Source organism: Durio zibethinus, chromosome 1 (assembly GCF_047325235.1).
Source record: "Durio zibethinus cultivar Kanyao isolate XHJ-2024 chromosome 1, ASM4732523v1, whole genome shotgun sequence".
Classification (NCBI taxonomy): Eukaryota; Viridiplantae; Streptophyta; class Magnoliopsida; order Malvales; family Malvaceae; genus Durio; species Durio zibethinus.
In genome coordinates this window covers 5,715,259-5,740,962 of record NC_143162.1, presented here as the reverse complement: position 1 = coordinate 5,740,962, position 25,704 = coordinate 5,715,259, and the positions used below count along the sequence as shown (strand labels likewise).

Genomic DNA, 25,704 nt, shown 5'->3' with positions numbered 1-25,704 from the left:
TAACTGTATAAGATAAGTATATATATATTAAATTATTAAATCATTTATAAAGTATAATTAATCTAAAACTTCCCTTAATGCATCATAAATTATTAAATTAATGGTCAACTCTCCGATTTAATCAAAATATTATTAGAAATGGTATATTATCAATTATAATTATTTTTACAATCTAAAATAATAATTATAATAAATAATTTTTTTGTACAAAAAAGATAAAAATCTATGAAGAATTAAAAAAGAAAATTTTAGATCAAATCTCAACTTTTCGAAAATTTATCTTTTAAAAAAGTTAATATATCGTTTAAAATAAATTTAAAATTTTAAAAGTAATATTCAATATAAAAAATAATTTTTATAATTATTGACATCCAATTCATCGATAATCCATTACATCAAACATAAACCCTAATTATTTTTTTATGGTCACCTCAAAAAATTAAGCACGTAACTAGGGCGGGGAGTGAGGGAAACTCCTGGGCCCTTGATTGGGACTTATAGATGTTTGGGAAAGGGAAATGATTAAGTCAAGGTTAAAATAATAAAAAAATATTTTTGATATTTTATTTAAATAAATTTTTATATTTTTATTATATTTTGAATATATTTTATTTTTATTTTACATTCAAATAAATTTATAATTTATATTAAAATAAAATTTTAAGTTATATTTAAATAATCACTTAACATAAATTAATTTTTTTATTTAAAATAAATATAATGAATCAATAAAAAATAATTTAAGAGATTTTTTTTTAATATTTAAGCCTTCGAATTGACTTAGGACAGATCGAAACTCCTTGTCAAGACGGCAGACGGAATAAACAAACAAATAAATAAAAAATTAAACGCGCTTTGTTTCTTACACCCAACAATGCCATGACCCAAAAAATGGAAAATATTTTGATCTCTTACTATTTTGTCTTCATGTCCAAATCTAATTTTAAAAATTTCTTACAGCTTTTTAAATTTTAGATATCTCTCTCCTCCAAAATCAAATCGAAAGAAAAAAATCCCACAAAATATGGCAAATAACAATGGCAGCAACAACGACGACCGCGAGGAATCGAGTCCTCTTCTGAGCAAACAAGTGGTTGAAGAAGATGAGAAGGAGCAACTAAACGGTAAAAAATCTAAGGAAGCTACCGCCAAGGTGGCAGCTTTGCCGGGAGTTACTACCGGGGTTGGATTTGGGTGGACGGCTGATGGGCTGCCGTTGGTCAACGGGAGTGTTGTTGGAGAACGCATGGCCCGGTCCCAGTGGGATTCCTCCCTCCTTGCTTGTCTTGGTCGTAACGATGAGTTTTGCAGCAGCGACATTGAAGTTTGTAAGTCTTTATATAATTTATTTGAGGGTTTTCTAGTTGGTTCTGATACTGTAGAAATTTGTTAAATTTGGGGTTTTTAATCTTTTACGAAATGTGGGATTTAATCTTCTATGCTTTTGCCAATGTATGCAAATGATTGACAAATTTTATAAACTTAAAGCTGTAATTCTTTTTTTTTTTGAAAAAAAATGATCTTGATTGTAGAGATTTTGAAATTTAGAAGGGAAAAAGAAGGAAAGAAAAGGAAAATCAAAGGCCAATTATGTTTTTGTATGTTTTGCAACGATTGAAAAGATTGGCTGTGATTGTAATGTTGTTCATTGTTTTTTGTTCTGTGATCAATTAATTTTTTGTTAGTTTATATTTTTATACAATCTTTTATGATTTACGAATTTGGATTTGCTTTTGGCGCTAAAAAGTACAAGAGAATGTTTTGGAAAAATTATTTTATCCAGATCCATGAAAAATTAAAAAAGAAGTGAAACGTGTGTTAATCTCTTAATATCGCATTTAGTATGTATGAAAAACGAACTCATATTTTTGTGTATCTAATTTGTCACTTGTGAAATTTTTGTATGCTCATTTTGCACTGGATTTCTAAATATGATATTTTGGGCAGGTCTACTTGGAAGCGTGGTCCCTTGTGTGCTGTATGGAAGCAATGTTGAAAGATTTGGACCTTCTCCTGGGACCTTTCTAGATCCCTGCTTGTCTTACTTTGGTCTGTACCTGCTTGGAAATTCCTTTTTTGGCTCGAATTGTCTTGCACCATGCTTTTCATACCCTACTCGTACTGCCATTCGGCAAAAGTTTAATCTGGAGGCAAGTAAATCTTATCTTTTATCTTCCTTAACTTTGCCTTTTCACAGGACTGGTATAATTTTAACTGGCTCATTGTGCATATTATGGCTTTGCATTTGGTTTTCAGTATCAGAATACAAAATTTTTGTTGATCAATGTTTCTTTCCGACAGTAATGACGTAAGTTCAATGTCCCTCCATCTACTGTTGTTTGATTTGGTTTTTAGAAGTTCTACCATCTTGTGGTGTTGGTGGTTGGGGTGGTGGGGAAGTCATTGTTCGGGGGTATCCTCATGATCATACACATTGTTGCTGTACCATGAGCTATTGACTTAGTTCATCCCTTGATTGTGTTTTTCTTGTGAAAACTAGGAGTTTTATGGTTAGAATCAAAGGAACAATATGAACCATGGAAGAGCTTTCAAGATTTATTTTGTGGTTTTCTTTGGATGAACAGGGCACTTGTGAAGCACTTCACAGGTCATGTGGATGCTGTGGGAGCTGTGTGGAAGATGAGCCGCAACGTGAACAGTGTGAGTCAGCCTGTGACTTTGTAACACATTTTTGCTGCCATGCATGTGCTCTTTGCCAGGAAGGCCGTGAGCTCCGTCGAAGGTTGCCTCATCCAGGGTTCAATCCTCAGCCCGTCCTGGTCATGATCCCTCCTGGGGAGCAGACCATGAGCCGCGGCGCCTGAGTGCATTTTACTTCCCATGTCCTGCCTTATAATGAAAGAAATATATTACCTAGCTCGTCCACATTTTCATCAGTGTGATGTCATGTTATAAAAATAATAGAAAAAAGGTTTTTATCTACATTGTCTAAACGACCATTAGAGGATGATTGGTTGGCTAGGCCAGACCAAATAACATATTGATGGATATATGGGTTTCACCTATTTTATGTGTATAATATGTCGTGTTACTCTTTTTTCAAAATAAGTTGGTGTGATGTTTACGTTTCAGTATAGTTTTTGCTGTCTCGTTTCACATCCTCCAGTTCTTGAATAAGCGCCTTTTGGATTTATAGGATTGAATTAGATAGGATGGATGATTACTATATCACTTCATCTCTGGCTTTCCTTCATTTGATCCAAAGGGCAGTGCTAGTTAAAAAGTGCCCCACAGCACCTCCTAGTGTGGCTCAAATTATACATTCCAATTAACAAGGGGAAAGTCCAATAGCATGGTTAAAGTACTTGAAGGAGGTTCTGATGCTTTGTTATCAGATAAAAATACATTCTTTTCATCACGGCATGCAATGAATTCAATGTTTGAAAACCAACATATGGAGTAAATTTCACGGGAAATCACTCAACTTTGATCCAAATCTCATTTAAATCATTAAACTTTAATTTGTTCCGTTAACATCACTCAAGTTTGATAAATGTATCCAATGTGGTTACTTGATAGATTCCATTCAAATTATTAATGAAAAAATGACGTAGTTTTTACCTCAAATGCCATATAAGCTGCCGCATAAGCCTTACAGAGAACCATTTGACAAACACCCAGAATTGGTGCCCAATTGCCTTGCCAGTGTACGGTCCTTACCAGTAGGAGGAAGAACACGAATTATCTTCAACATTGTACGGTCCTTACCAATGTCACGCCAAACAGAAGCTTAACAACAGCTTGTTGAAGAGAAGAAAGAAGCAGCTATTGCAAATCCAACATTAATCTGGTTTGTGGTATGCTTGTATCAACTTTAGAAACCCAAACAGTTTGCGTAAGAGCCTGCCCCCCAAAACTGGAAGAACGGTTCCCAAATATATGATGGAGAACAACAGGCTGAAGAGATAACTCCCAAAGTTGTACTCTACACCATGTTATTGTAGGACCCTCATCTGGATCATATAGAGGAGACATGTGTTATATTGCAAATAAGAAATCAATAATTTGGATTGATTTGTTCAATAAACAAGATGACACAAACACAAGGAGTTTATGAGATGGCAAATTAATAGCTAGTAAAAGATGAACTATCTTGTTTAGATACCAAGAATATCGACAGCAAAAAGGTTTTCGGTCCAATAGAAAATCGTTTGCCGACACCCAGAATCGTTTTGGATCTTAGATTTTTTTTTTTGGGGGTAATTCAAAATAGAATGAGCAAAAAAGGAAAACGAAGACTTGTTCTGGTCAGTGGCGGGTTTTGGCAGCAGCAAAAAGGAGTTTTAGGGAAGAGGAACCATAAAGTTTGGGGTTAGGTCTAAGCTAATCTATCTCTTTTTTGTAAAAATCCAAACCTAAGTAGGGAGAAGGGAGGTTGAAAGAAGTCTAAAAATGAAATTTGGTGATGTTTTTGCTGCCAGTGAAAGGCAGAAGACGGCAGTAAAGTGGCAGAGATGGCGGTCGGCCATGAGTATGGTGGTGGTCACTTTTTTTTTTTTTTTGGGGGGAGACGGTAAGAGAAAAGAAAGTTAGGCTTTGAATAAATATTAATAAAGAAAAAAGTTTTTTTTTTTTTTTTTAAGATTTATGTATCTTATTTAGATATATAAAATAAATAAAATCTTAATAATTGGATAAAAAATATAAAAAAAATTTTATTATAATATTTTTTAAATTATAATATTTTATAAAATAATATATAATATAAAAGTATATTTCTAATGCTTATATCCTTTCTCCATTTCCTTGGCCCTTGTTTATATGTCTTTGGTTACATCTTTGGTTAGTCGTATGTTCGTAAATGTGATGACTAATTTAAAAAGATAGTATGGCAGATTCCACCTCTCGTTTTTTATGTAGTTATTATATTTATTGGGTAAGGAAATAGAGAAAAAAGAAAAAATATGGATAAAAAATTTACTGCTTTAAAATGTCTAGAGTGTTACATGGAATTGAATATTTTGATGGTAGGTTGGTAGATTTTATGTGTTCTATTTTTGGACGATTGAATTGAGTACGATTTGATGGTTTTTGCATAAAAATTTATAAAAGAAAAGGTTAAAAAGGTCAAAAGCTACAAGTTCAATTCATTCACGTTGTAGCTGAACTAATTTTTGGTACAAATCTATTGATTTATATTAGTAGGCAAGTAAATTATGTTAGTTAGAGTATTAAAAGGTTGAATAACATGATTTTGATGGAGCATAGTTTTAGTTCAAAAATAAGATGTTCTTTGAGATGTCAAAATTCTTCCAAAGCTCGATGAATTCACTCCTAAAGGATATAGTGGATGAACTTCTAGGATGTTAGTGCTGCTTGATGATAGTTCTCGCAAATTCTCTCTCTTGTGCTGTTTGTTCCATACCTTATTATTTTATTATTTATAATTTAAAAGAATATGTAAAATTTATTTTTAAAAAATAATTTTAAAAAAATTACAAGATGATTATAACACAGCTAAGTTTTAAATGTTAATAAAAATATGAATACAATAATCTTTTCATAATTTTTTTCAACTTTTCTTTCTTTATCTTTTTCAAATTGAAATATTAAAAAATTTTGATTTACGAAAAAAAATATTATGTTTCTATCTCTTTTTCTTTCTTTAAATTAAAAATTTATCTTAACAAGAAAGGTTTACTGTTTCTTTTACTTTTCCTTCTTTCCTCTCTTTTCCTCTCAATTCAAACAAACTGTTATAGAAAAATAAATTTAAAAATTTGTGATTCTTTTTTCTTTTATTTATAGTTAGCTTAATTAGCTGACATGGGGGATTATGTAATGCTGATATAGCTGTCATGTAATTTTTCTATCAAATATTTGGATGAAATTTGAAAATGACCACATTTGATTCATTTATCAAATTCGAGTGATATTAATGGAACAAATTAAAGTTGAGTTAGTTAGATAGGATTTAGGTCAAAGTTGAGTGACCTCTAGTGAAATTTACTCCCAAACAAATGCCTTCTAAAAAGAAAAGTCCTTTGAAGCACCCCTGCCTTCTTTTGGTGAATACTAAAAATCTCTCTTGGAACTAACATCACCCAAGTGGGCATAGTTCACATGGGTTGTGGAAGCAACTAATTGAGTACTAAACCACGCAGATTAATAGAAAAACCACAAAAAGAGAAATAAATGGAAACGCAAAGGAAATGAGACAAGTAAACTGCATCCAACGAACAAAGAACAGTATTTTACTCCCTAGTCTACCCTAACATAGGGTTTACTTCTAATTAAAGATGTTAAAAGTTTAACCAAGGCAACTCTCTGGACACGAAACCAGATGAAAATTGTGAACAAACAGTTTTAAAATGGAGAACGGAGGAAATCGAGCCTCAAAGTCCTACTCTCCTGGTGCAGAGACTCCTTGCTTCAGCCTCTCTCTCTTCATCTTCTTCTTGGATATTGGCTTCTTTTTTCTAGGAGGAAGAGTCTTCTGTGCATATGAGTAAAGTACATAATTCCCCACAAGGAATATCAGCAGTAGCCCCCCAATAAGCAGAAGCACCATCAATCCAGGGTTGAACCCTTTGGCTTCAGTTTCATAAATAATCTTGTTTCCCTATTGCATCAGCAGAAACTAAATTATTACCATGTAAGAACACATCATCTAATTCAGAAACACAATTAGCTGCTCTACAACATGTTAACTTCACAAGGCCAATGAAAGCAAACAGCAAAAGTTTATTTCATCAAAAAAGGACAATTCATAATTGGATATGTTTATTTTAAAAACTTAGCCCTAATACACCGAAGTTGCTGAAGTTTCAAAGTGGCTATTAGGTTCAATTCATGTTATAATATGCTTACTAAATAAAAGATCCTACAACGTAAACCATCAGTAAATACATGCATAGAAGCATTGCTTCAAAAGATAAATCTATCATTCCTTTTGATTGGTTGTAAATGATCACACAAGGTTTCTATTGAGACCCTATAAATTTATCATAGATGTTTCATGATCATGAAGCCCAGAAAACACCTCCCCTATGTTAGCAGGCCGGTCATATTTGTTATGCCATTGAAAAGGCCATAATAAAATCATCAAAAAAGAAATGTTATGGACATTCTGTTTTGACAGACACTGATGGTTGGCGACCTAAGCAAGAGAAAAATTTTCAGGTGGTCCACTTAAAAATTCTGCTTTCATGTTCCTTTTTTTTTTTTTTTTTTGCTTTCAGAATTCATGAGGGATATGGATGAACAAAAGCCCCAATCCAAGTTAATTATTCCAATCCCATGTGAAGACAGTGTTAATGTTTCCATGAAGTAGCAATCACCCAACCCAACCATTAAATGACTTCTCAGCTTATATTCAGGCAAAAAATTTAGTGGAAACAAAAAAGTCAAAACCGATCTTTACATCTACAATATATAAACCTTACTAATTACTATCTTTACCATTATTTTGCATTAAAAATGGACCTAAGCACATCAATTTCAACAAGCAAAAGAATTTTTTCTTTGTTGCTTCATTTATTTCAATCAAAAGATATTATCAGCACAAAGAAAGCATCTGATCTAGCACCAAAACTTGTATTTATAGCAAAGATATTTTTTCAACAAGAATAATAAAAAAAAAAACAGAATTATTTGATAATTTGCATGGAATAAAAATCTAATAATATCTTAATGTTTAATTAACGAAAAAATCAACATAAAAAAAAAGGGCGAGAGAATCAGCATGCAAAATTCTCATAATAAAAAAACGAAACTATACTTGAAAAACCTAGATCGGCACGATAGCATGCAATAGGATAAGGAAACAAAACCAGATCGATAAATTGTAATTGATTTAGCACGGATCTAGGTGAATAGCGAGTGAAATTGAGATTTAAAGAGAGATTTGAAAAAAAATTAAAATAAAAAACAAATACCAAGCGATCAAAGGAGGGAGGGACCTGATTGGCGAACTCGAACTCGTCTGACATGGCTGCGAACTCAACGGTGCTCTCCTCCCGAGCACAAACTTGGACCGAAGAAAGTCCCAGAAATTGGAGAAATTAAAAAAAAAAAAAAAAAACACAGTTTCTCTCAGGCAACAGAGCTGATTGTACTTATAACAGGACTGTTTCGGATTTTTTTTTTCCATTTGGGTTTTTTTTGCCTCTTTGCATGAAGCTCAATTTTGTCAGTCCAATGGATCCAATTGAGGATTGGGCTTTAAGTCTAAGGACGCCAGTAAAGAAAGCCCATTTAATATTATAATAATTACCAGCATCTTATAAAAATAGTTGATTTTATTTATGAAAGTTTTGAAATTAATTTAATTTATAAAAATAAAAAAATTTTGGTTATCACTTACCCTTATGCAAATATTTTTCTTTTCACTAGACAAACTAAATGAATATATATGTACACTAAGGCAAGTGGATCTTTGATACAAATATTAACACACATATATATATTTTATAAAGAATGTTGTAATTTAAGAGAAAGAAAATAAATAGAAAAATATTAAAATTCAAATGTCAGATATGCTGATTTTTTTTTAAATATGATTAGAAGAACCAATTGAATTAAACATAATTTTTTAAACTTAAAAGTAGATTTTGATTTAGTTTTGATTTGTTAATGCGATGAATCAAATCCATATTTATTTTCATTCAAAATATAAAAAAGGAGATTAAAAAATCGCTTCTTTACTTTGTACCTATAGAAGAATTTTTATAATTCTTAAATTGAGTGATTTATTGTTTTGTGTTTAAATAGATACAAAATATTTATTGGTAACATTTGATTTTATTTATAAGTTTGTGTCTACTTGAAGAAATTATTAAATATTATTATATTATGAGCTTGAGACTTAATTTATTTACTTCATTAAATTATTATCGAAAAATAACATCTAATAAATTTAAAATTTAAATTATAATATTTGTAATTTTTTTTATTGGTTACATATTCTTTGTACTAAATATATTATTATGTTAGTAATGAATACAAAACATGCATATGAACGTTTAATTAATTATTAATGCATGATTTTTTTTTTGTTAAAAATAGATTCAATGGTTAGCATATGATTTTTTTTTTCAAAAAAAAAAAAAGTTCATAATCTCCTTTTCAAATAAAGAAAATCAGGCTTGCTATTTGCAATTGGGCCAACTGTTGCCCAATGCCCATAGCCCAGAATTTTATCCCATGCCCATGATTTGGATTTCCCAAGATGGCATAAATCTCCGGCATATGAAACATAGAAACCTGACGTTATGAGCAAAAAAAAAAAAAAGACAGAGAAATCTGATGTCATAATATTCCAATATATACAACATTGTGCACATCAATTACCAGAATTGTGGGGACATTGAAAAAGAGAAGATATATCTTAAAAAGTAATATTAGAAAGGGACAGGACCAAGAAAACACTAAATACAAAGAGAAGATATATATTAAGAAAGGCTTAATCCATGTGGTTGTGGTTGTGGGTTACTGGCGAAATCAAAATCCTGTAGGTGAAGTCTGACCCTTGTTATTATAAAGTAGAGAAACATCCAAAACCACCCCATTTTCTAACCAAGTATAAACTATAAATAAAGTCTAAATCAAATTCATGCAATGGATCATGTTCTTAATGTTCATCCCCTTTTATACCAAACTTGTTATATAATTAATGATTGTGAAGGAATCTCTATATTTTTTTATAACAAAAAAATTATAATTTCAAGATAAAAAAATTCAAGCGATATAATTTGAATTTTATATTTATTAGGTTTTATCTTTTAAGAATCATTACACGAATGAATTAATTTAATATCTAAGTTTGAACTCTTATATTATATTTTTATATAATATTTATTTTCATATATATACCTAATAGGTATAACTCTATCTTCGTTTTCAAAAGTATTTAATAGATAAAAGTAATTTTTTATTTAGTAAGATATGAGATAGGTAAAATATTTTTTATCATCATCTTTGGATTTTTTTATATTATCTATTTTCGTAGGTATAACCCCATCCCATCTCTAAAAGTACTTAATAAATAAAGGTAATTTTTGTATCTATTTTAAAAAATAATATATTACATTTTTTGTTTTTTATTTTTCACATTTATATAACTTTTTATAAATATATATATTTTAAATAAAAATATATTAATTTTAATTAATTTAAAATAAGAATTTATATTATTTAATAAAAAATCTATTTATTAAATCCGACTACGAGCAAGGACTATATTATCAGGGTTGGTTGAGTTAATACTAACACCTTTTCTTGTGCACCTTAAGCTTATAACTTTTCTAGTATAAAAAAGCAGAGTTATAGAATCAAAAAAAAATTTCTTAGACTAAACCCATTGATAATAGGAATCTTACTATGTTGAATTCATTTACATAAAATTTAGCTCCTCTTTCGCCTCTTGTTTTAATACCGTATTTAATAAAAAATTTAAATTCATACTCATTTTCATCTTCAAAATTTAATATCCAATCTCATTTTTATTTAAATAAAAAATAAGATCTTTTATTAAATATGAATAATATTAACATCTAGCTTATAGTAAAGCCTGAAACCAAAGCTAAGAACTGCTTGCATGGAAACGACTACTAAATTGAGGGAACTGGGTTGTTAACTTGTTATTCGATTCAAAATTCTGCAATTTCAGAACTAGAGACCTATAGGGGTTGGATAATGAAGCAAACCAGATTCTGAGTTAAAACCTATTGGAGGGTCGTACCAACTGTCGGAATCATGAGACATTTCACTATACATAAAATTTAGAGCTCGTCATGGCACTAAGAGGTTAGTGGTGGCTGTTTTTTTAGGATCAATGCACGTCGGCAAAATTCCTAGAGCCCGAATGAAAACAACTCAAAGTACAAGCATCTTCCCCCGAATGGTAAATGATTAAACGACAAAACGGTAAAATTCAGGGCACATGCACGAAAGTAGCAATAAAATCGTGAAAGGGGAAGTTTTGTTTGCAACTTCCTTTCATTTAAATGGAAGAAAGATGAAAGGTATACAGGAAAATCAGCCATTCATTTCCGGTACAAGCAGACAGGACTTGCTGGATCTGGGCCACAACGAGCACAAAATTTGGAGGCAGCAATTTCACTCTGGATTAATGCCAACGGTGGAATCTGCCGAGGAAAAGGTCTTTGAGTCTCAATCTGTGAACAACAATAAGTTTTGATAAACAGTGAAAGAAATTGTCCTCAGTGTGTGATGTCTTTGTGATTAGAGTTTTTTCTTGTGAAAATTGTGTAAATTAGAGTTTTGGAACCCATTTTTTGCAAAATGAAATGTGTTTAACACGTGTTATGATTTCAATTGCTGCTGCCCTGATCTGAAGGAAAAAATATTATATGAAACTATATCAACTTATATCCCATTCCAATCGTTTAATGAATGAAATCTTTGATGTTAACCTTCAAAGGTGTGTGCTATGCTGAAAGAGAAAAGCCAGCTTAATCCCACTTTCTGAAGAAAAAAAAAATTATGCTTTTGAAAAGATACAAAAGACAAGCGTCTGAATAAAGTCTTGGGAAAAGGTAATCAGAACTAAGATTAGATGAACTTTATTTCATACCTTTCTATCCAACAACCACTCCATGCAATTGCTTAATCATTTTTCTTATTACCAAAGCTGTTAGAAAATTAAACAAGTAAACCTTGTTATCTTTCTAATGTCCGAATTTGATGTAGACAAACATGTGTTAAATTACCGAACTCGCATAATCATTTCGCAGATGTGATTTTGATGGTAATTCAAAAGTAAAAATATATACACGAGCATGGAAAAGGGGAAAAACCCAAACATTGATGATATTTTGAAATTTTAGAGAATGGGAAAAGAATAATAATGATTCCTTCCTTGATTTCATTGATACAAGACCCTGACCAAACGCCATTGAAGGAAAGTCTCTTTGATTAAAAGTCAATAATAAATATGCGCCCTTTTCATCACTATACTTTACCAAGCCTCTACTCAAACTCGTGTCTGCCTTTGACAATGGGGATTGCTTGTGAAAGCAACTAGCCAACCTTCCACAAAGGAAAATACCCATCCGTATAGGAGCAAGAGAATGATTCCCACCATTTTCCTTTGCCTCCAACTGCTGTGAGCCCCCCCGGCCCCTCCCCTTCCTCCCTTTTTCTATAATCATACCATGGATTACATTAACATTGATTAAAACACAAAATTTGCAATCCCCAAGTCACTAAACTTAGTGCTTACATTATATGTGATTGTGTCATACATACATTAATAAATGAATTAATAAAGAAAGATTGTGGAATCCCAGCCCTTAGAATTTTTTTTTTATTACACCAGGTCAGGACCAACGTAGCTATTCTCTGACGAGGAACTGGAGATTGTAATCATACCATTGCAGTCAGATACACTGTCCTGCAAGCTCAACAATAGATGAGAAGTGCTGAAACTCATTGAAGGTTTTGCTCTTGGAACAATTGGGACCTCAGCTTCACCCACCAGCATCTGGACCACAACTCTCATTGTGGGTCTAGCCAGTGGGTCAGGGTGTGAACAAGCTAACCCAACCAAAAGCACCCTCCTCATCTCAGCCTCATCAAAATGACCTTCAAGTCTGGCATCAGCTGCTGTTAACAATCTCCCTTCTCTATGCAAACTCCAAACCCATTCCACCAAATTGGCACTCACTCCAACTTTTGCTGCCGCATTAGCATCTCTCTCGATTGGTCTTCTTCCACTAGCCACTTCTAGAACCACAGCTCCATAGCTGAAAACGTCAGTTTTCTCAGTTGCTCTTCCTGTTTGAAGATATTCAGGAGCCAAATACCCCATTGTACCAGCAGCCACCGTGGCATCTGGCGATTTATCATGCTCAACTTGCCTTGCTAAACCAAAATCCCCTAACTTTGCATTGAAGGCTTCATCCAACATTATATTGCTGGTCTTAACATCTCTATGAATGACCTGGTGATCACACTCTTGATGCAAATAGGCCAAAGCAGAGGCAACTCCTAACAAAATTTTCTGCCTATGAGGCCATGGCAAGGGCGTTCTGGCTTCAAACAATGCTTTATCAAGACTCCCATTAGGCATTAAATCATATACTAACAAAATTTCTCCTTTCTCATGGCACCATCCTTGCAATCTTACAAGATTTCGATGCCTAAGAGTCCCAATTATTGACAACTCAGATAAAAACTCATTCTTCCCTTGACTACTATGACTACATCTCTTCACGGCCACAATGTCGCCATTTTCCGGCAAAATACCCTTATAGACAGTCCCGAATGCACCGTGACCAATTATTTTATTAGCATTGAAGCATCTCGTAGCTGCTTTCAGCTCTTTATAACTGAACTCTTTCGGCGTTTTGATAATCTCCGATGCAAAAGACTCTGATTTCTTCACATGCTTAAACTTTTTAGAATAAACCCATATCAGAGCCCCAGCAAATAAGGCTAAAAAGAAAGCCCCAGCAGTTACCACCCCTGCAACAGCCCCCGGACCCTGTTTACAAAGCTGGTTATGACAAGAAGAAGACTTACTACTCTTCTGTTGAGTGCTGGAAATCGAATCAGAACCTGAAGGAGCCAATGAAGGTGGCGGTGATCTAACAGAATTAGCCGTTGGGTTCATTAAACTAGCCGTTGGAGGCGGCGGAGAAGATGTTGACCCTGATCCCGAACCTGAATTTGACTCGAAAGAAGAGCTAAAACTCCACCATTCTATACTATGAACCTCAGTGCTTCCTTGGGTTGATCCTGAAAATCCTACGTACATGAAATCATTAACATATTGATCAAGATTTATACCGACTGAGAAGGTGGGCTCTTTAGGCTTCAAATTCGAGTAGGAAATGGAGATGTTAAAAACTCCAAATGAGGCATCGTAGTCGATCCATGAATTAACGAGATTGCCACTCTTTAGATCAATATCTAAAGCTCCCAAGTCACCAACTTGGGAAGAAACCACGCTGTTGAGATCCAAACCAACGTGATTTCCATTAATGTCTTTGAATTCTACATCCATAAGTGTGTCGAATTCCACCGCAACGAACCCCAAACCCTGACCCTTATCATCGAGGAGTCCCAAAGAGCCGCCACCGGCGCCGACGAAATCACCATCTGGGGAAATGACAAAGGCTAAACCGCCGCCGATTGAAGAAGGATTGAGGTTGGTGATGGAGAAGGAGAAGAATGTGGAGAAGCTACAAGGAGAATGAGTTCCTGGTTGCCGGAATCTCACCGGTTTAGAATATAATGCTCTCCCGGCGCCGGAGTCAGGTACTTGGAGGTCGCGAGTGAGCCTCACGCTCCCATTGTATATGTGAGCATCACCAAGCAGTTTCAGGCTGCTGAGAGTTAACGTTCCGAAATCGAATTCCGTCGTTGCAAAGATTCTGTTAAAGTTTAGGACAAAACAGAGGAATATAACACAAAAAATGGACGTAACCTTGTAAGAAAATGGCAACATTCTGATTCAGTTTCTGGTTATTACCGAAACCCCATCACAAAAAGGAAAAGAAAAACGAAAGATATTTATTTCTTGTTTGGATGGGAGGGATTTGTTGAAGAAGAGAGCTTGTAAAAATTCACGAGCTTTGAGAGGAAGAAAGAGGAAAGATGGGGGGAGAGCATATTTCTTTGGCTTAAAACAGAACAAAATTAAGGAAACAAACAAGGAATAGTGTGAAGACACACTCCAAGTGGGTGATGAAGTGAACTAGACAGGTGGATGGTGAGCCGACACGTGGCCATTGCAACGGTTATTTTCTTTGTCAGTGATTATAATTTGCAAACAATAAGAAAAAAAAAAAGTTGTGTTCACACTTCAACAGTTTCGTCGATCCTTCTTCGAGGAAAAATTCAGTTGCACATTATTAATCTCACTTTTAGTATTGTTTAATGCTTGCTCAACATTGGATAAAAAATAATGAGTCGTTATTCGAATGATTATTTACTTGATTCCAGAGAGTAGAATTAATTCTTAATTTGCTTGATGAAACGAAAAAAAAAAAATTACAATTATCAGAATTTAAATTTTAGATTTATTAAATATTTTTAATAATGATAATACGCAAATTGAATTTCTTTTTTTTTTTTTTTTTGCAGTTTGCTTACACATTTATGGGAAAATAATTTTGCTTTGAAAAGTAACATTATATTTCTTATAAAAAGAATTTACTTACTAATTAAGAAAGTACATTTAAAAAGGTTGGGTGCATTTCTCAATCTTGGACTTCACTTTATTGGATATAGTTAAAGTTGTTGCCACGTAAATCAACATTTCTTTTGCAACTATGAAATTTTCATCGTTCAGCCCTACCATTCAAACTTTAACATTACCATTTTTCTAGAAAAAAACAAGATCAACTGCAGTTTTTTCTGGCCAAAACACGAAAAAGGCTCACTTTTAACCATTTGGGTTTCATAGTTATTCCCATTAATGATAATAAAAATAGAAAAAAAAATTTGGGTTCGTGTCAACACGCTCTTTAAGAGGAGCGTGGGCCATGCTTTCACCGAGTTCTAAGGTAGACAAAATGTAGGTAAGGGAAGAACTGAGTAACTTGAACAGCACAAACTGCACGTGAGTCGTGACTTCAGTCAAACAAAAATGCCTTTTACGGAATTACTACTGCCGACCGACTCCGTCTAATCTAAGGCCTCATTTGGATTCCTGGAATCCAAGCCAAAAATGGGTTTCAATTACAATGCACGATGCATTTAGATAGTATCTCACAATGTAATTGAAGCCACTGTCCTTTTAGTTTCTGAGAAAAGTTAAGCCGTTCATTGATTCTTAACACAATCGATTTTTTTATCTAAGACATTTGATTCTCTTCAAATAAAATTGAATTAAAAGAATTTTTAATTATGTCAATGGATTATTTTTTTATTAGACATTTGATTATTTTATATTTAAATATAATAATTAATTACTTTTAATCAAACAATCAATTATCATATTTAATTTCATACGTAATATTTACATTTAAATAAATATTTTTATTATTAAATTTAATATCATTATTATATTATTTAATTTTATTATCATCATTGTCTTTAATCTCAACAAAACATATCTTATTATCCATTCAAACAAATTTTAAGCAATTGTAATTCTATTACATTTAATTACAAATTTGCCCTATTAAAAAATTACTTTTTGCTATTTGTTTATTATTTCCAATTCAAATTTAATTCTTTGCTAAAAAGGTTAAAACGAGACCTTTGAGAAAAGATAATCAAAGCATCTTAAATATACACGTAAAAGGTGAAATTAACGAGTCCAATAAAAAACTGTATATATTGCATATGGTGGGTCCCATTTTCGGTACCCATATATCTGGGCCCTACGTTAGGTGGACATGCACGAGATCGACACACCCAATCATTGACGATTTGTCCCGGCGTTGCATCGACGGTCCACGTGGAGCCATGAGAATGGAGAATTTTTCTAGCTTGCATGTCAATATCAAGCCTTTCGTTTTAGGATACCTCTCTCTCTCTCTCTCTCTCTCTCTCTCTCTCTCTCTCTCTCTCTCTCTCTCTCTCTGTCTGTCTCTCTTTGGATATAAATAAAAGCTTTTTGGTTGGTAAAATTTTTTTATTTTTTTAATGAAATTTTAATAAAACGTAAATTGAAAGACACAAAAAAGAAAATTCCTCCTTGAAACAGTTATTTGGGGCACCATTTTGATGTTACCTCTTCAATTTTGCTTTGTCTTTGTCGACAATTATTTATTGTCAGATTGTGAACAACAGTGTGAGAAATAAAATCATATATTGTTTCCTTAAAAAATGTTTTCACTTAAATTATATCTGTTTTCAACTGTTTTCTTTGTACTAATTTTTAAGCTTGTCATCAACAACAACGGCATTAAGTTTTTTAATACTAATTTTATAGTACAATAATGTGGTGGTTTGATGCTATCTTAATGATTAAGAAAAAGGCAAAAGTGTTTGGGATCTAGTGGCTAAAGAGTTAAATACTGTTATATATAGCCAATAGTTTTATCATTTCTCTTAAAAAATAATTATATTATTTAATATATTTTTTTGGTGTGTTTGTAAATAACGTTTTTTGGGTTGCCTTGAATCATGAATATCAAATACGCCACCCATATAATACATTTTTTATGTAAAAAATATTGATTTGTAAAAAAATAGTTATAATTTGATGATAAGAAAAAAAATAAGTAGTGATCAAATTAATGGATTTAAATAGAAATAAAATAAAACATTGATGATTCATAAAATTTATACGATATTGAACCCAAAATATGATGTAATTGATTTATATAATTATTTTTAAATTTATATTTAGTAGATTTAAAGTTTAAATTTTAACACTTATAATCTCTTTTCATATATTTAGATTATTACTTCCTTTGTATAAAAAAATTTAAACACTATTCAATTCTTATTTTTATTACTTACATTTTAGAATCAAAACTTTTAGAAAGTGAAAAATGTTAACTAAGGCTAAATTATACCCAAAAAATAAATAAATAAATTGGGTGCTCAGAGTTGCTCCCTAATTAAAACTTGGATTGAGATTAGGCCATTTGGGTAGTTTCCATCATGCCTAAACAACTACATAATTCCTAACCATTGATCCCCTATCTTGGGCTTGAAAGTGGAAACATGTAGGCCCGGGCTACTATAAAACAAAGGCCTAATAAAGTAATAAGAGGGCTATATGCCAAGGCCCGTACTTAATTACAATTAGCAAAAAGTTCATTGAATTACAAATATTAACTTTGCAAAGCATGCAAAAGAACTTTTACTTTCTTTTCAAGCATTCCATTGAAAATTTAAATTCCCAGTTTATTTGAACACTGTAGTATTAATCACTGTTTACATAGCGGCAATCCTTTCTAATCTCTCCTTGATCTGCTGTAAGCTGATTATTCTCTGATAACAACAGCACTGCTCGTGCAAATTGGTCATGGAAATATCCATTATCAGCAGCCATTTTGTCCACTAAAGGGGAGGTAGTTGGATCAGAAGTCAGTTGCTGATCTACCAAGAGCAATCCCTTGTGCTGCAACAAGTGCTTGTAGTACATATTGTCGAGAACCATTGGCGTTTCATGGTCATTTCTTGCGTACAACACTTTCTTAGGATCGGGGTCGGGGGTTGGGCACCTTCGTTTAAGGTACTCGGCATAGTCAGGGTCCAATGTCGGATCAACCGTCGGGTAAAGTCGGTGTACTAAATTTACACAGTGAACTCGGCCTACGGAGTGAGCTCCTATTACACAAGAATAACACATGATTTGATTATCTGTTGAATTTCACTATCGTACTACATACGAAATTTAATGAAGTTAGGAATCGGGTATTTTTTGTTTTTTGTCAAAGGAAATAAGGTGTCTTACCCCGTTACATAAATAGGAATTTGTATAAGTGGTGTCAATATTATATTATTTTTATTTTTATTATTTAATATAACATTGATAAAATTAAATATAGAATAAAATATCTCATAATATAATATAATGTAATTTTTATTTTATTTTTTTATACCAATTAAAATGTTAAAAGAATGTAAGTAAATAGATGATTAATAAATTCTTTTTTATTTTTTTTATAATGAAATTGGATTTGTATTATTGAAAAACTAATTAAATATGAAATAATTATTATATTAAGTATAACAAATCAATCATTTATAAATTAATTGGATCATACTTATATATAATAAGTGCTATAGAAACAATTAAGGAGAAAAACTATACACAAAATGTGATGACAACAATAATAAGTAACAAATCAAAATTAAAATAAGACTTAAAATGTGATTAAAAAACTTATAAAAATGTGATTAATAGAAAAACAATAAAAATGCATGTTAAAAGAATTTCAAATTCGAGAGTTAAACTTATATTTGTAGTGAAAGAAAATTAATATTAGAAATTTCTAATTAAAATGAAGGCAAAAGTGAAAATGAAAGTTACTTGTAACCCTTTTCTTTTTCTTTTTTTTTTTAACAATTTTTAGTGATGCAACGTAGAAAAAACAATATTTTTTTATACTAATTACATATATATATTATTTGTTTTAAAAGTTGAATGAGGTCCTCACTCCCTTTTAAGTGGTTACATAACTGATTTTAAGAATAGATTACATGATTGTTGGCGGAATCAGGCCAGTTTGAAAGGGTTAGATGGTTGTACGTTAAAGCATAATCGTTTTTTTTTTTTTTTGGCATCCAAGAGTAAAAAGCAAGAGGAAGGAGGAGATAATTTCATATACCTAATAAAGCTACCGTTCCTTCGGTGTCAATGCCAATGGATTGAAAGCGAGAAAGCACCAGTTCCATCGTATCATTGTGGTTGGGGATGGAATTTTCTACCTCTGACAGGTAACCTTCCTTGCTATCTTTACGACCGGTTTTCATTTCTATGCGTGGACCTCCAAGCTGTAAACGTTTTATAACTTTTGTTTACTTCACAAGTACTGATGATTTTTGGTAAAAATGAGGAGAAAGATTTTAGAATATATATATATATATATATATATATATATATATATATACACACACCAAGACAATGCCATCTCTTGCCGAAAGAGACACGATATCAGCACAGGAAACTGTCATTGGACATTCATTCTCAAGAGCTTCTTTGATTGTCTTAACGTACTTGAAATTTCTCATCCCAAAACTCCTCTCCGATTTTTGTTCTGATTCAACTCCATTCCTTGTCTCTAGCAGCAGCGATGCATCGCATGACTACATCGACAAAGTTAAACATGTATATCATGAATAAGCCTAGCTAAATATAATTTAATTTGATAAATAAAACAATATATACATACCTTAACCATGCAGTCATGGAAGAGATTTCTAACCCAAGAAACAGCTGTATTTCCATGTTTGTCGTACAGCTTGATGACTTGTTGTTTGATGATCTCTTCAGCATTTGGGCAACTTTCAGCATAGTAGTTCAATTGGAGATCACCTTTGCCTGCATCAACAACCAAGATAAATTGTGTTTACATCAATTTTTCTTCTAATTTTTGTGATCATCTGATCATAATTGGTTTTCATCTATGAGCTAATTGTATTTTCTCCGATTTTTAAAAAATTCTCTATTTTCTTTAGCTTGACAGTCTTCTAAATCCGTGATGCAGAAATTGAGAAATACCAGCAGTAACTCCTCAATTTGACAATATGATCTAAAATTTTCAATTTACGATAACCACCTTTTTGTATGTAATTTAAAGTGATTTGTCTTCATAAAAGGAACTCACGAAGGCCAACACACTGAGTTTGTAACTAACAACTCAATTTTTTTGGCACTACAATTGGAATTTAAGATTTCTATCTAAATCCATCTTAATTTTGCCACACTTTGAGAAAAATCCCCGCTATGAGATATGCAACCAGCAAAGCCAAGTTTTCATAATCCTTATACTACAAAGTCGCTAGGCTATACTCATTTCAGACAATGAGAATGAGGGGATTCAAACCCATTCAATTGAAAGAATGGTGAGCTAATCATTGAACTAAATACTCGCATATTAAACCATATACTTTTCATTACAAGAATATAAGAGTGTGAATTTGAATAAGTAAATATATATATATATATATAATAAAACAATAAAATAAATTGACAGTCGAAAACATGTATCAAAATAAAACTGTGAAAATGAAGAGAACCTGCACAGTGGGATGAATGATGCAATAATTATTAAACTAAATGCTCGTGTATTAAACCATACTCTTGATTACATGAATATAAGGAGTGTGAATTTGACTATATATGTAAAACATGATATCGTAGACCATAAAAATAAAATGATAGACAAAACAAGAACTACCGGAATAAAACTGTAGGAGTAGTAACGGTAATAACAGAAAGATAAAGCTTGGGCAACAATGGTCGCCCCTGTTGCTGGCCATCTTCTTTATGATGGCTTTAAGCTTCTATTTTATTGCTTTAATCTTCGTGTGATCTAACTCAAAGGTTGTCCAAAACCTTATATAGTAACGTTTCGGATGAGCAAGTGTATTAACAAGAATAAATGCCTAGCTCTCGGTGGCTCCACTAGGCCGCTTTCTTTGACCTTTCGCCCACTTCTCTCCTCACGCGGCCGTCCGCACTACGAACAACAAGCAAGTTTTTCTTCAGTATTTGTTGGATCAAAATCACTGTTTCATCGTTCACATCTTTAAGCTTTCTAAGTTGAATTCAGCCATTGAATTTATGGAATATTTTGAATAAGAAGAGAAAATAAATTTGTTGTCTTCCTCTTTCATAGTTCCTTGTAAAAAGGGTAGCAATAAACTTGTTTAATATTATCGTCTGATTTGTTGAAGAATTAGACTCTTAATTTAAGAAATTAAAATTTAATTTTTAATAATTTTAAATATAAAAATTAAAAAAAATAATTGCATATTAATTATAATTTTTTTTGATAAAAAAATTCGAAGGTAGATAAGTAGTTCAATCCCTCGAGTCAGGATAAGATGTGTCGTATCTGACAACTTAAAATAGATAGTTGCAGGTCGTGCATTTGAGATGACCCCAACAAGTGACAATCGACAAAACTCGAATTCAAAATTTTTTTGTCAAAGAGAACGAGCCTAATCAATTGAACCAACTATTTATTGATTATATTATAATTATAATTAAATTCTTTATTTTGTTCTTGAAGTTAAAAATTTTTTAACTAATAAATGCTCGAACTTTGCTTTCACAATTTGTATATTTCAAATTAATATTGTTAATCAAATAAATTTTGTATTCAACAACTAATAAAATTGTGACATGTAAGATTTTTAAGACATGTGGCATACTTTTATTGACTGATTTTTGAGGCTTGTTCATTTGTTAAATATGTTGATTTGATGTCCAAGTTGATGGATGGAAGCCAATTTTGAACACTTAATTGCAATTTTTAAATTATATATATATATTAAATAGAGAATTTAATTATAATCCCAGTATTAAATATGTAATTAATAAAAAGGAGTTTAAGTATGGTAGGTTTCTTCTAATTTCTGTCCACGAGGATGTATGATTTGTTGATAAAACTGAAATCTTCTTAATTCTGATCTGCCAAATTAATTATGGCGATGGCTCACCCAACCAGAAGTCTATAACTATTTATTATATGAAATATTACACATATATAATTGTTTAAATCGGTGAATGCTTACTAAATTAGTTCACATGCAGCCATTAATGGTCTCTATGACCAAAAGAAATTAAGTACAAAATTATATAACAAAATTACCGATTCCACTTGCTGCATTGATGCTTTCCTTTTAGGTACAATGTTTTAACTTAATTTAAGAGGTATAAATGCATGTATTTTTTAAAAATAGAGTTAGATTTGATGCTAAAATATAAAGACTTTGACTAATTTGAAATGTTGAAATTTTCAGAGTCTAATTTAATTAATTAATATAATTATTTTTTAAGAAGTAATGTCTAATAAATTTGATATTTAAATCTCTGTAATTTATTTTATATAAAGAATTGAAACTCAACCTTTAATGGAGGAAAAAATGACAATTTTTAGGAAAAACATTTAGGGTTTAATTTGATAAAGTTTTATTTATTACTTTTTTGCTTTATTTTCAAAAAATGAATTGAGAAAAAAAAAAAAAAACAAAGTATTTACTAAACGAATTTTAATGTGAACATAGATAGATGTTTTAGTGACTGATCAATGGTGAAGTAGCCAATAGTTACCCATCGCCATCATAACTAGGTAGCACAATGCTGATAGTGCTACTTTGTTTATCTTTTTCAATTATTATGTTATAACAAGATGATGGGAAGAATGGAATGTTACTATATACATAAAGAGTCCTTTGAGAAAATATTAACCTCTGAATATGGAGTGCAATGTCACCCCTCATTCACTAAATCTCAGTGGAATTGTGTTAGTATAGGATAGAAAGTAGAACCCCACTAGTTCTTCTAGACAGAAAAAAAAAAAAAAAAGAAGAAGAAGAAAAACATTGGCTTTAACTTGGTAGGGATAAAATCATTGGTTTCAAAGTCATTAGTGGGAGAACCAAACATAAATTAATTAAAGGAGTGGTACATATTAAGAGAGAGATTATGTGATTTTCCTCCATATATTTTTAGCTTAAATTTCACCTAAATGTGACATAATTTGTTCATGAGCCGAATCTAGTGGTGTTTGACTTGGTTGATTTTTTTAAAGGTTTGCTTAAATTTTGATTTGGTCTCATCTAAAATTTTAAAAATTTTAAAATTTTAAAAAATTTATTAAAATTTTAAAAAAATGTTAAACATATTAATATTTTTATATTTATTGCAAAATTCAGATTAAATAAAAATTAATTTTTATTATTTAAATAATATTTTAATTCAAACTTAATTTGGATTCCAAAATTGATATCTAGAACCCGACCTTTAGACATATCTAGCCATAAGCTATTATTAATTAATTAACTAATAATTATATGTTGATGTGATTGAAGGTTTGTCAACTATAGATGTCGTTATACCATTTTTAAAATCTTTTAATTCAGGTTATTGGCGATAATAATTTTTGATGTTGATTTTATATACTAATATTTTCTTCCTATTCTTTTCTCCTTTGACTATATAAAAGAGAATGGAAAGCATTGACCTTAGGTGCAAGTAAGCCTAATTTTTTATTTGATCAAATAGGGTTTCGTTTTAATAAATTTGTCTGCTGGGTTTATTAAGAATTTAGCAGCCTCCGTCATCCCTCAATTCTTTTAATTTTGCCCCTGGATTTTTGGGCCTATAGCACTTAAACCCAATGACAATGTGGTTCCATTTCATGGGCTGGCCGCGGCCTCCTTTTTTTTTTTTTTTGAGTTCTTAATTTAGCTACGACTATATCTATATTCTGCAATTTTGTTTAGGTTGCCTAATTGCTCCCTTTCATTGGACTCTTCCTCAATTCAACCGCTTTACTATTAGTTGAAGTATGTCAACGTTGCTTATTATCGGGGGTTCATCAATTAACCACATTTTCTGTCTACAAACATGATCAGAGAAAACAAAATGAGGCCTTTCACTACTTGGCTTGGGCCTTGGTGGCACTGGCACCAAGTCGATTGCGAGGCATGTAGAATTGAGTTGAAAATTAGATTGTGAAATATTATTATTAGTTCTGTCATTATTTTTGTTACATTTTATTGTAAAATATATATTTGTTATTAATTTTTATTATATTTTTTATCACAATTATATTATATTGTGTTAATATGAAAAAAATTTTACATCAATATATTAAAAATTTATCACAGATTTATCAATATAAAATATAAATATGCCACTATCTAATTTTAATAAAGTAGTTATTTTTTATTAATTTATTAAATGAATTAAAACTATAATTACATCTCTTAAGGGTAAAATTATCCATCAAATAGTACATCTATTACTTTAAATTAAACCTTACTTAAATGATTTTTTACAATCAAATCTAGGTTTAAAATTTTAAATACATTAAAATAATTTACTAAACTTAATGTGTATTGGTTTTAAAATTAATTTTATTATTTAATTTAATATAATTATTTAGATAAATTTTTTTGAAAATCTAAAAAAATTGAAAGTTTTTATTATGATACACGATATTGATATTTAAGTTTATCAAATAAATCATTTTTTTCTTTCATTTTTTTATGATTCAATGTTCGTCCCTCAAATAGATGGAAGCTCATTCCTTGTAAAAATTTAGGTTTGAATTTTTTATTTTGTTTGGTTGGATAAAATGGTCATTTCATTTATAATCTATTTTGGATTCATTACAAATGTAACTCTATTCAATAATTTGGTTTGTTATAAATTTTGTTATATGAAATATTTAAACTAATTAAAATAATATTAACTTTGATTTATTAATTTAAATTATTAATATTATAATTGATTAATATAAATGATAATAATATTATTAACAGGATATTATTAATAATTAATTATATGTAACAAAAACTAATATATTTCAAAAAAAATATTTTATATTTGAAGAACTAAAATATTTTTAAAATTTAATATTTTTTAAAAATAAAAAATAAAAAAATAAAATATTTATATTAGAGAGATTAAATTTTAAATTTTGTATGAGTACTAAAACTAAATTTTAATTTTATATGAGTATAGGAACTATTTATATAATTTAATAACTGATTTTATATATTTAAATTATCACATCAATAAATTAATGTCACTTCAATAAAATCAACATTTATTTTATAAAATCAACGGTTATATCAATATTTTTAATAATAAAAATTAATAAAATTAATGAATGTACTAAAATTATTAAATTAAAATAATATAAAAATTAAGCTTATACAAATTATATATGAACTAAATTTTAAATTAGAAAAAGGACAAAATCCACGGGCATAATTTGACGATGAGGTATTTAACTCACAAATTGCAGCCTAAGTCCATAAATGCCAGTTGTCCCGTCCGAGAGCGGTTTGCAGACCAAACTAAACCCCAAAAATAAAAAATAAAAAATTCCCATGGGTGCAATCTGCAGCCTATAGAGTACTCGATTGTGTTCTTAGGTAGCATGGGACAACATGTTTGAAGCTGCCGCAGCAAAGTGAAAAATGATTGGGAACATGGCAAAGTAAGAATGTAGGACAAATAATAATGAAAGGAATTCTGTCAGAAAAGCTACCCATTTTCCCCCTGATTTGATAGTTTAAAACATGTGATTTTGGACCTGATTAAACTTATGAAGACCAGGACCTCAT

General features: G+C 30.9%; 4 protein-coding genes across 5 annotated transcripts; 1 reads left to right on the top strand and 3 right to left on the bottom strand.

The window, feature by feature from the left end:
• Window positions 1–797: 797 nt before the first annotated feature.
• LOC111311860 (cell number regulator 8-like) lies at window positions 798–3,092 on the top strand. Its single transcript, XM_022911650.2, has 3 exons — window positions 798–1,328; window positions 1,948–2,150; window positions 2,586–3,092. Exons 1-3 carry the CDS (start codon window positions 1,025–1,027, stop codon window positions 2,823–2,825), a joined length of 747 nt encoding a protein of 248 aa, XP_022767385.2. The 5' UTR covers window positions 798–1,024; the 3' UTR covers window positions 2,826–3,092.
• Window positions 3,093–6,157: 3,065 nt separating this feature from the next.
• On the bottom strand, window positions 6,158–8,074 carry LOC111311859 (DNA-binding protein S1FA-like). 2 transcript variants are annotated; one of them, XM_022911649.2, is made up of 2 exons: window positions 7,923–8,074; window positions 6,158–6,583 (listed from the first exon to the last, which is right to left on the bottom strand). In XM_022911649.2, exons 1-2 carry the CDS (start codon window positions 7,950–7,952, stop codon window positions 6,365–6,367), a joined length of 249 nt encoding a protein of 82 aa, XP_022767384.1. In that variant the 5' UTR covers window positions 7,953–8,074; the 3' UTR covers window positions 6,158–6,364. The 2 variants fall into 2 exon arrangements, with proteins under 2 accessions (XP_022767384.1, XP_022767382.1); XM_022911647.2 differs by having other exon boundaries at window positions 7,899–8,053.
• Window positions 8,075–11,814: 3,740 nt separating this feature from the next.
• LOC111311044 (L-type lectin-domain containing receptor kinase VIII.1-like) lies at window positions 11,815–14,646 on the bottom strand. The gene has a single exon (XM_022910422.2). The coding sequence runs from the start codon at window positions 14,432–14,434 to the stop codon at window positions 12,293–12,295; it is 2,142 nt and encodes a 713-aa protein (XP_022766157.2). The 5' UTR covers window positions 14,435–14,646; the 3' UTR covers window positions 11,815–12,292.
• Window positions 14,647–17,469: 2,823 nt separating this feature from the next.
• Window positions 17,470–20,945, bottom strand: LOC111311043 (Peroxidase superfamily protein). Its single transcript, XM_022910421.2, has 5 exons — window positions 20,796–20,945; window positions 19,788–19,936; window positions 19,513–19,701; window positions 19,224–19,389; window positions 17,470–18,219 (listed from the first exon to the last, which is right to left on the bottom strand). The coding sequence occupies exons 1-5, from the start codon at window positions 20,875–20,877 to the stop codon at window positions 17,813–17,815; spliced, it is 993 nt and encodes a 330-aa protein (XP_022766156.2). The 5' UTR covers window positions 20,878–20,945; the 3' UTR covers window positions 17,470–17,812.
• Window positions 20,946–25,704: the final 4,759 nt, after the last annotated feature.

Bases quoted from the DNA above. Each gene is read 5' to 3' on its own strand.
- LOC111311043 (XM_022910421.2), bottom strand. From the start codon at position 20,877: ATGGCCAGCAACAGGGGCGACCATTGTTGCCCAAGCTTTATCTTTCTG. The intron at 19,937-20,795 runs GTAGTTCTTGTT...TTGTTGATGCAG, and splicing joins ACTCCTACAGTTTTATTCCG to GCAAAGGTGATCTCCAATTG. The intron at 19,702-19,787 runs GTATGTATATAT...TTGTCGATGTAG, and splicing joins TCCATGACTGCATGGTTAAG to TCATGCGATGCATCGCTGCT.
- LOC111311044 (XM_022910422.2), bottom strand. From the start codon at position 14,434: ATGTTGCCATTTTCTTACAAGGTTACGTCCATTTTTTGTGTTATATTC.
- LOC111311859 (XM_022911647.2), bottom strand. From the start codon at position 7,952: ATGTCAGACGAGTTCGAGTTCGCCAATCAGGTCCCTCCCTCCTTTGAT. The intron at 6,584-7,898 runs GTATTTGTTTTT...CTGATGCAATAG, and splicing joins CTCCCTCCTTTGATCGCTTG to GGAAACAAGATTATTTATGA.
- LOC111311860 (XM_022911650.2), top strand. From the start codon at position 1,025: ATGGCAAATAACAATGGCAGCAACAACGACGACCGCGAGGAATCGAGT. The intron at 1,329-1,947 runs GTAAGTCTTTAT...TATTTTGGGCAG, and splicing joins CAGCAGCGACATTGAAGTTT to GTCTACTTGGAAGCGTGGTC. The intron at 2,151-2,585 runs GCAAGTAAATCT...TTGGATGAACAG, and splicing joins GGCAAAAGTTTAATCTGGAG to GGCACTTGTGAAGCACTTCA.